The 10,699-nt window shown below is 42.6% G+C and overlaps 2 protein-coding genes across 2 annotated transcripts; one reads left to right on the top strand and one right to left on the bottom strand.

The window, feature by feature from the left end:
- Positions 1-3,921: 3,921 nt before the first annotated feature.
- LOC137163301 (olfactory receptor 6C76-like) lies at positions 3,922-4,871 on the top strand. Its single transcript, XM_067563488.1, has one exon. The coding sequence runs from the start codon at positions 3,927-3,929 to the stop codon at positions 4,869-4,871; it is 945 nt and encodes a 314-aa protein (XP_067419589.1). The 5' UTR covers positions 3,922-3,926.
- Positions 4,872-8,456: 3,585 nt separating this feature from the next.
- On the bottom strand, positions 8,457-10,006 carry LOC137163300 (olfactory receptor 6E1-like). The gene has a single exon (XM_067563487.1). It carries the CDS (start codon positions 9,402-9,404, stop codon positions 8,457-8,459), a length of 948 nt encoding a protein of 315 aa, XP_067419588.1. The 5' UTR covers positions 9,405-10,006.
- Positions 10,007-10,699: the final 693 nt, after the last annotated feature.

The following is a 10,699-nucleotide window of genomic DNA, read 5'->3' as shown; positions in this document are numbered from 1 at the left end:
CTAATCATTTTGGTTGCCCTCCGCTGGACTCTCTCCAACTTGTCCACATCCTTTTTGTAGTGGGGGGCCCAAAACTGGACACAATATTCTAAATGCGGCCTCACCAATGCCGAAGAGAGGGGAATAATCACTTCCCGAGACCTGCTGGCAATGCCCCTCCTAATGCAGTGTCGGTGTGAGGAACATGGTTACGCCTATTATACACAAATGACATTGTACAACGTGGTGTGTTTTGAACAATAAAATTTCTGTTCTCAATATGTTTCATTCTTTTAGGACACATTCATCTCCATTCCACAGTCAACTGGTCCTCTGGGTGTTGAGTCATTTTGGAGACTCGGATTTGACATATTCAGAAAGTGACAAAAATTTCTGTGCTGAGGGTCTGTGCTTAATTACCTACCATTGCCTTGAAGAGCACTTTTTCTATGGAATAACCCCAGTGTAAGAATAGTGAAAGGAGGTTCTTATGGCTAAGAACTGTAATGTCTTTCCAGATAAGCTAGTTTGAACCTTTCATTGCAATTAAATTCAGTGGGTAACGGGTGAGTGAGTCTTTTTAAAAATCCCACCTTTCTCACTCTGTGCCTCAGTTCCCCATCTCAGAAATGGGGATAATAGTTGCTCCTTCATCTCTTTAGTATGAGGTTGTCAAATCCACTCATGTCTGAATGACAGTATTAGGTGCCTAATGGAAAGTTCACCTGCGCATCTAAAACTCATTGATGTCAATAGGAGTTAGTTGCCTATATGCTTTTTAAAATCCCACTAGGTACCTCTGTTCCTTGAATTATCTGGCTATTACTGACTTGTCCAAGGTAATGGAGAGGGTCTGTTGCAAAGGTGGGAAAGAAACACTCTTGCCATGTTCTTACCACAGCAGCATCAGTCACACACGCAACTGACTTTGTCAGTTTTGTGTATCTTCTCCATGTCTCGCCCTGAAAATTAGTGAGATGGGAAATGGTGAAAGAACCCTTTGGATTCTCCATGTGGATGAGAGAAACCATAACGCTGTCCTGCTCTTTCCTAAAGTTTTCAGAAGAAGGGATCAGAAGTGAGTTCTCGGAAAGTTTTCAGCAAAGCTCTTTATCTAATTGGTCTCTGGGGTCCCAGCTAGCAATTACAGACAAGAACACCAGAGACAACAACTATTACAAATGGGACCTGAAAAAGGAAGGGTTACGTGACATAGGCAGCCATCACCCAGGTTTCTCCTTGTAATCTGAGAGGCATAGATTGACAGCCCTTTATTGGAGCATCTTAATTCAGCAGTTTCAGGATTTCTGTGGTAATTTGGGTCTTGTTCTGTGTATTGCCAGGGTCTCCTTCATCACAGGGTCTGAGTGAGAATGCACAGAGTATGATTGCACGCGTGGGTGTTTTAAAGTGATCATGCTTTTAAGAGCTCTGTGGGTAATCCGATTGTTTTGTGGTATGAGATGGAGACCGCTGTCTAGTATTCCAGTTCCATTGTGCTAGGCAAAAAGCATTACTGTCCCCAAAACGTCATGCTTAGTGTAAAATGACATAGAGATATAAGGTTATGATAAAAAGAAGAGTTTGGGGGCTGGGAATACAATTTAAAAGTGAGAAACCTATGACAAATGTGATTAAACCGAGGAACACACAGCAGATGGAAATTCCTTAGCGTCTCCTAATTAGCAGGGAACAGGTGAGATTTGAAGTTGGCTTTGAGGGTAGACAATGGCTTTGTTGATTTTTAACGGGTATGAATCCACAACCCTTCGTTGCAAACCCAAGTGGCAGCGTAGCTGTTTATCTTGCTGCCTGCCCCTCTAATAGAAAGATTCACATCCAAGACCTTGCTGCCTGCCTGAAGTCCCAACTGCCCTATTCATGGGCAGGCTTGGTGGAAAAGAAGGGAAAAATGGGCTGACCCAGGTAATTAAACTCCTGTGAGCCTGAGGTCAATGGTGGGCAAAATCATGGCACACTTGTTATGGGACTTAATTCTTTTACTCCTGTATGGATCAAGTCCAATTATCATGGGCTTATGACAAATAGATTCTATCAAATTAACCTGATCTCTTTTTTTTGTTGACATCACTAGTTTGGTTGATTAAAGGTGATAACGCTGATTTTAATATGCTTAGAATTCTGTAAGGCATTTGAGGTGGTACAGAATGAGACCGTATCCTAGAAATGCAGGGCTGGGAGGAACCATGAGCAGTATCCTAATCCATCCCATGAGCTGAACCAGGATCAAGTAAACCTAGACCATGTGTGACAGGTGTTTGTCTAACATATCATTAGAAACCACCAATGACGGATTCCATAACCTCCCATGGTAATGTAGACCAGTCATTAACTATTCTTAAAGATAGAAAATTTTCTCTAATATAGAAAATCACTCTCCCTTCTTGCAGATAAAGTGCATTTCTCCTTGTCCTATGTTCAGTGGACATAGATAACAATGAATGAACGTTCTCTTTGTAACAGCCCTTAACATACTGGAAAACTGTTACCGGCTCCCCTTTCACCAGTAATAATGCTTAGCTAGTTATTTCCTGTTTTGTAGCTGTGTGTTTGGTGTTTTTCATCTTGTTGATTTCAGATTAATTCTTCAACTTGTCAAAGACATTTTAATTTCTAATCTGTCCTCCAAAGTGGTAAGAACATCTTCCAGCTTCATGTCCTCTGCAAATTTTGAAAGCATAATCTCCAGTATATAATCTATGTCATTAATGAAACATATTGAATTGTACTTGACTCAGGACAGACCCTTGCAGGACTGGATACTTTCCCCCACTTTGACACGGAACCACTACTAGCTAGTCTTTGAGTTCAGTTTTTCAATCAGTTTTGCAGTTGCCTTTTAGTAATTTCAGCTACATTCATCTACACGTTTTCCTACTTTGCTTATGGGAATGTCACATTTCAAACACCTTACTAAAATCAAGATATATCAAATCTGCAGTTTCCCAAACCTCCACCAGACCAGTAACCATGTAAAGGATAGAAATTCGATTGGTTTAGCATGATTTTTCTTGAGACATTCATGTTAGCTATGATTTAACACCTTATTCTCCTCTCGGTGCTTACAACTTGATTGTTTAATAATTTGTTCCTTTATCCTTCCAGGTATAGAAGTTAGCCTGTCTGGTCTATACTTTCCCAGGTCCTTTTTGTTTCCCCCTTTTAAAGACAGGACCTTTTTTTAATTTGATTTTTAACTTTGTGATTAAGAAACTACAATGATACAAAATTAATGTGGGTATGGAACAGTCTCAGACTGGAACAATATATGGGCAATCATCATTGAGCATGATTGTTTTTAGTGGGATCCCACAGAGATTGGTTCTTGTCCCTGTACTTTTAAATATTTTTTATCAATGACCTGGAAGAAAATAACCAATCAAAAATCTCTCAGTGAGGGTATTTAATTATTTGAACAACTTTCCAAATTGAACAACTTTGCATCACAGGACATTTTTAAAATAAAGTTTGGATTTTTTTAAAAAAGTCTATGTTCTAGTTCGAACCGTAGTTTATTCAGGAAAGCTCCTTGTTCTTTTCTATACAAGAAGTCAAACCAGATGATCTTTCTGGTGCCTTCTGGCCTTTAAATAAATGAAAAATTGTGGCAAAACTTATGAATTCTTAAAAAAAAATTCTTTTCATTCTCCCTTCCCATCCAGCTCTCTCTCTCTCTCTGTCTCTCTCTCTATTCCAACTATCAGTTATTTTCCTGTGCGTCTCCTGAGATCCTGTGCTTATTTCAAGTTTCTCTGTGAGGCTTTTTTTCACAGGGCCCAGGTGTGTTAGTCACCCAACTCCCATTGAAGAGATTTATTGTGTTTGTTTACAGAGTTTACCTCCAGACATTCTGTCCCTGTTGCCCTGCCAGCTCTGGTTTTGACAGGTTTTTATTTTTATTTGTTTTCTTTAAAGGGGGGTCAAGAATGAAGAACTACACCACGGTGGTGGGATTCATCCTCATGGGACTATCCAACAATCACCATGTAAACATCCTCCTGTTTGTGGTTCTATTAGTTGTCTTCTTATTGGCTGTGATAGGAAACATCACTGTTGTCACCCTTTCTTTGGTGGACCATCGCCTCCAATCCCCCATGTATTTCTTCCTCAGGAACTTCTCCCTTTTGGAAATCTGCTTCACTTTCGTCATCATGCCCAGATTTCTCTACAGCCTCCTGACAGAGAGAAAATCTGTTTCTGTCCCTGGTTGTTTTCTTCAGTTGTTATTGTTCTTTCTCCTGGGATCCTGTATATTTTTCCATGTGGGTCTGATGTCCTTTGACCGCTACATGGCTATCTGCCATCCCTTGCGTTACAGCACCATCATGAATGGCCGGGTCTGCTTCCAGTTAGTGCTCAGCTGCTGGGTGATGAGTTTTCTTTTAATTGTTCCTCCAGTATTTATGGTCGTGCTGTTACCATTCTGTGGCCCCAATATCATAAATCACTTCTATTGCGATGTAGCCGCATTGCTCCAACTCTCCTGTATGGAGACGGGGCACATTGAGGTCATGATCTATGTTTCAGCAACAGTTATCTTAGTTGGTACTTTAACAGTCACGATCATTTCCTATGGGTGTATCATCTCCACTATCATGCGCATCCCATCCACCACGGGAAGGAGAAAAACCTTTTCCACCTGCTCCGCTCACCTCCTGGTGGTTGTGATTGTGTACAGTAGCTCGATCTTCAGGTACATCCGATCAAGTCAGCGTGGCACTCGGGACTTTGACAAAATCGTGTCCTTTCTCTACTCAGTGTTGGCTCAACTCTTTAGCCCCTACATTTACTCTCTCCGGAATGAACAAGTCAAACAGGCCCTGAAGGATGCCTGTGGCAAAGCGTTTCCTAAGTGGCTGAGGCTCTCCTGAAAATCCCAAACTGCTGTATTATTCTTATTACTTGCATCTGGAGAAGTGGGTTGAAGCCCATGAAAGCTTATGCCTGCTGAAATTAAATTTGTTAGTCTTTAAAGTGCTACAGAACTCTCGTTGTTTTTGTTTTTGTTTTGAAGAGAGCACAGATGCTCATTGACTTCATGCCAGGCTTATTAATGGGGTTGGAGGTCCTTAGCCATACATAGGTACATAGGAGTGAATTTATCTCCCCATAGCAAGATTGTAAGTTAGATCATCAAGCCCGAGCTCCTAGTAACACGGGCCTTAGAATTCCACCCAGTGATTTTTGCAGTGAGCACAATAACTTCTGTCTGATTAAAGCCTGTCCACCAGTGAGGCACCCAGTCTTGATTTTTAAGCCTTCAGTAGTTGGAGAATTCATTTGTTCCCAAAATGGAAATTATTTGGTTTTTCTTGCTGAAATGAAAAATTGAAAAGAAAAAAAAAATCAGGGTTAAACTGAACAATTTGTTTGACTTAAGATACTTTTATTAAAAAAATCTAGCTAAATTTTCAGACAAACTATCACTGGAAAACAAAGAGAGAGAACTTTTTTTCATCTCAAAGATGCCAGGTTTTATAGTGGATTTGGTATGGACGAGGGGCCTAGGATGTACAGGATGAATTTCACCTGGTATACCTAAGGACCCCTTTTTTCTGAAGAAGGAGTGCTCTGGTCATCCTCTGGTCTTTCCACAGTGTAGATGCTCATCCCATGGGAAGGATTCACAGCTGTTCACAGAGTCTGGCACTACCTGGGTTTGATTAATTTAATTTGCAATAATAATTTACAATTTAAAACAAAAAACAGTGTGTGTGACAGCGACTGAGAAAGGGACAGAAAGGAAGAGGAAGACACTCTATCTCCAGACAGAAAGCGGTCGAGACAGAGGGTACGTTGACACGGCAGGAAAAGTAGTGAATGCAGAAGTTGTAATGTAGCTAGCACAGATAACTGGAGTGAAGATATGGCAGCACAAGTTTTAGCGCAGGCTAGCAAACAGTTTTTACACCCTAGGCACCCGGCAGCTTGTACTTTGGTTGCTAGCCTGTGCTACCACCTTTTCACTGATGTTATCTAAACTAGCTAGATTAACGCATGCTCACGCTACAGTCACAGGGCAATGGAATCCTACCCAGATGTAACAGGAAGTGAGAAATGAAGGTATCAGGCCAGGTTTATTGCCAGTCTAGCATGGTAAAAAACTCCTTCTATGTACTACAAGTACACTTAATACATGTATGCCCATGACAATGGACCAGCTCGGTAAATGGCGGGACTTTCCGTTCCTCATTCGGCCAGAGAAAGACAGTCCCTTTGAGACCCCTTTTTCTACACTGATACAAACGAGTTACGTATTGCCGCTCTGATGTGTGTAGTTGCCACCCTCTGATGTGGTAAGATACCACCCTTTACCTTGTACCTGATGGTTCCATCAAAACATCTCGATCCCTCATATTATCATTCTGAGGGGTCACTCGTTATCTTGGGGTAGTGGGATGTTCCGGTATCTTTTTGGAGTGTGCTTTTGTGAGTGCTCAGTACCCAGTGCTTTTTTAGGAATGTGTGTTTGCCAGTTTCTGTGAAATTACAGCCAGACTCTTGCCAACTTTACTTTCTAACAGCACGGTTTGACTGCTACTTTAGCTCAGGCCTCAAACCAGGCTTGTTATACTAGGCCTCATGTCTAAGTTTCTCACTTTCTTTAACATTCCCAGGTTACAGGAGAGTGCTTCTGTCCTGAGTGGGTTCAGAACCACCCTGGTGTATGAACTCTGCTCTGACAGCAGGTTTTTTTCAGGTGCCCACTAGTCCTGGTTCCCAGCGGCCATGGGAAGCCAGGGTTGCTATATGTGGGCACATCTCTGTCCAGCTGGTAGGCAGTGGGTAACATCTGCCTGTGCCAAGGAACACCGTCACAGCTGGAAAAATAGCACAAGGAAACAGTGGCATGCATTTGTGGCCCTACACAGCTTTGTGAGGGTAGCCAATGGCTATTGGCCATTCATTTCTGTGACAATTCAGACCTTACGGACAATGATAAAACAGGGCACCCGTGTGGGGTTAACACCTTAGGGGCTGGCTTTCTCCTATGGAGAGTGGGTATAAATAGCAATGCAGATGGTGAGACGCTGCTTAGGGGAGGAAAGACACTCCTCAGCTCGGTGGATGTGTATCCTACATGGCCAGGCACTGCCTCCCAGTATGTACACTGCTATGTTTAGCTGCCTCCCCGTGTCAGAGACTGTCAGTGCTGCATGAAGCTATGCACCACCGTGTGGATATCTCCTGCTTTCACTGTGGCTTGTAACTACACATTTCCTACATGCCGTCACTGGCATAGACCAGGCCAAAAGCTTCGAACTGCTTAAGTCACTTTGAAAATGGGAAGGGAATTGCGTTTTTGTGAAAACTGGGCAGCCAAATCACTTAGATGGCAATCCTGACGTTGAGGTCCAATTTTCAAAGACGACTCAGTCTTCGATTCAGACAGGGACCCTTACCAAGGTACTTGCAAATATCTGCACTTGGGAAAGGAGCCATCTGCCCACTAAAAGGCGTTTCAAAGAGCTGGAGCTGCAGTAAAACTGGCCTTAATCCATTGACTTGGGTGGAGTAACACTGCTTAACATTGAATTCCATCCTCTATGTGTAGTTTGGTTAGAGTTGGGAGTACAATGTGAGTTTCATCCATGGCCAATTTTGACCACATCCCTAGGTAAGTTTTTTTTTCAATGGGAATCGAGTGTCTCATTTCTTTAATCGGCTTTGACACTCTCAGGCTTCTTGTTCATAGAGCAGGATCACAGTATTAACGACAGGAGCAACTCAGATAATTTTGTTTACAAGAAAGAATGCATTTATTACACCACACAATTGCTTTATTCATTATCCCAAAACATCACAAAGAGAAACTGAATGGGGAGTCATAAGAGAACAATGCAAATTTAGGACACAGAAATGGTTGTAAGAACCAATTTTTAACCAAGTAACAGAAAATGACCCATTCATAAAATAGCCATCAGTTTGAAAGACACACTAATTATATCTCTGATGCCCATCAGGGTGGTGTTTACCTTTCAAGCAAACATGAATGGCTTTACTCTTACAACCTTCCATTGAGTTAGGAAAACCAAATTAATTATAAATGCATTAGATGAAGAATTGAGGCAGAGAAATACTAAGTGGCTTGTTAAAGGTCAGACAGAGAAGTTGAGCAAAGAGCTAATCCAGAAACTCCAGAAGGCAATGGCTTCTATATTAAGAATTTTATCCTATTGCTCATCATCATCATAAGATGTCAGGAATGTGGTTGGGATTTTCAAAGGGACCTGTGGGAATTATTTACCCAACTCCCATTCCATTTCAACAGAAGCTGGGCAACAATCTCCCTCTGAGTCTTTCAAAACTAAGAGTCTAAAGCTGAAATGTCTATAGAGGTTAATCTCTGCTCTTTCAAACACTGAAGAATAAAGGATGGATGGATGGATAGGAATTCTTTGCTCTTTGATATAGTTCTCTCTCCAGTTTCCATGGCTTTCACCTTCCGCGAACCATTAAATTTTGGGGTTTTTACAAAATGTTGCACTCTGGCCAACAGCCTTCCTTATTGCCTCCTGAACTTGCCTGTTCCTCAGGCTATATATAAAGGGGTTGAGCAGAGGGGACACCACTGTGTTGAGAATAGCAATTGCCTTACTGAGGTCCAACCCGCCACTCCAGACTGGTTTGACGTACATAAAGATGCAGCTTCCGTAGGTGATGGAGACCACCGTGATGTGGGAGGTGCAGGTAGAAAAAGCTTTCTGCCTCCCCTTGGCAGATGGGATGTGTCTCACGGTGGAGATGATCTTGATGTAGGAGACAAGGTTGACCGTCAGTGTGCCCAGCACAGAAAGCACAGCTATGATGAAAACCAAGCGCTCTATGAGCCGTGTGTCTGCACAGGCAAGTTTAATCAATGGTGCGCTATCACAGAAGAAATGGTTAATTACATTCTGGCCACAGAAAGGCAACTGGAACAATACAATTGTTGGGGCAATAATAAAGAGTATGCCTCCGATCCAAGAGCCCAATGCCAAGAGGATGCAGACTTGACTGCTCATGATGGCTGTATAGCGTAGAGGGTTGCAGATGGCCACGTATCTATCAAATGACATCACTGCTAGCAAGAGGAACTCCGTGGTCCCCAGGATAAAATAGAGAAAGGACTGAGCAAAACACCCAGTTAAAGAAATGGTTTTACGGCCTAGTGCCATGTTGGCCAATGCTTTTGGGATGACTACAGAGGTGAAGCTGATTTCCAGGAGGGAGAAGTTCCTGAGGAAGAAATACATGGGTGTTTGGAGATGATGGTCCACCAGGGTCATAGTGATTATAAGAACGTTGCCCACTATGGTCAAGAGATAAGCAACTAACAGCACCACAAAAATCAGGAGCTGTGGTCGGGAGTCACTGAGGAAACCCAAGAGGATGAACTCCATCGCTGCCGTTCGGTTCTCCATCTTTCAACATACAAAAAGTAGGTCAAGAACAATGAATAGCACAATACGATAGAGGGAGCATTCACAAGCATACGTCCCCGAGATCTCCTTCCCCAAACCCGCCTTCGGTCAGCATCTCTAGGGGCTTCTCCCAGCCCTCCAACGCCCACGTCTCCAACGTCCAGGATGACTCCTGAACCATGTTTGGACATTGTACCTGGAAGTCATCCCCTGGGAAGATTTCAAACTCTTTGGAGGAGGGGCCTAGCCTCTCGCAGCTATTGTAATAATAAAGCTAACAAGACTGATCTTAATTACAATAATGGAGAAATGGAAGCATGAAGCTTTAGAGACTATATATCTGGAGCGATATCCCTTGTCTCATACTGGAAGGGGACAAGTAGAAAATCTGTTAAGATTTTAAGTTCCTCGGGGCAGAGTCTGTCCTTTTGAACTACATATATAGAGAGTTACTTGCCCAACCGGTACAGGGTGGTGTCTGATTGGAACATCAGAATCCTGAGGTAATATATGTGCAACATTTTCAAAAGAGCCTAAAGGGGCTAGGCCCCCTAAGCCCACTGATTTTCAAGGGAAGACACAAATTAATAACAGGTATTGTTTTTTTCATGCAAAGTGCGATGTTGTCTCATTTTTTCCTTGTGCACCCCTGTGTGTCTGTATCCAGACAGTTTAACAGGATTAATAAAAGGCTTCAATATTTACAGGAATAAGGAGCACCCCAGATACATCCAGCAGAGAGGAGGCTTTTAACAAGTTTGAAAGGGGCATAAATCCTACTATTGCAGGGAATAAGCCAAGTTCATTTACTCATTGTTTGCAGGAGCAGGTTTTTGGCCATCTGTGTGCTCAATGGGTCCCTATACTCGAACTGGTCACAGTTCAAGGCAACTGCACCTGTATTTCTCCAATGTAGTCCAGTGTGCACACCTACCCTGATCTCCCGGCTTCTCAGCTGTCACTTCTCTTGGGTAGAGACCCACAACTCTGGACTTTCCTGTCTGGGGTTTTTCCAGGCTGCACAGCTCCTTGCAGACACTGTGAATTCCCCGGCAAGTCAGACAGTGACCAGATAGCAAGTGTGAAATATCAGGACAGGGGGTGGGATGTAATAGGCGCCTATATAAGAAAAAAGTCCTGAATATCGGGTCAGTCCCTATAAAATCGGGACATCTGGTCACCCTATTTGTCTTCTCCACAGAACCAAGCACCTGCATGATTGCCCATAGGTGTAAGCTACCTTCAAACCCTTTCTACCCATTTGTGAACATTAAAATAAGTGAATCGTCACAACC

Source organism: Emydura macquarii, unplaced genomic scaffold (genome assembly GCF_026122565.2).
Source record: "Emydura macquarii macquarii isolate MOO-44397 ecotype Brisbane River unplaced genomic scaffold, CSIRO-AGI_Emac_v2 contig_2506, whole genome shotgun sequence".
Classification (NCBI taxonomy): domain Eukaryota; kingdom Metazoa; phylum Chordata; order Testudines; family Chelidae; genus Emydura; species Emydura macquarii.
The sequence above is the reverse complement of the archived record's forward strand: the minus strand, read 5'-3'. Positions and strand labels throughout refer to the sequence as shown.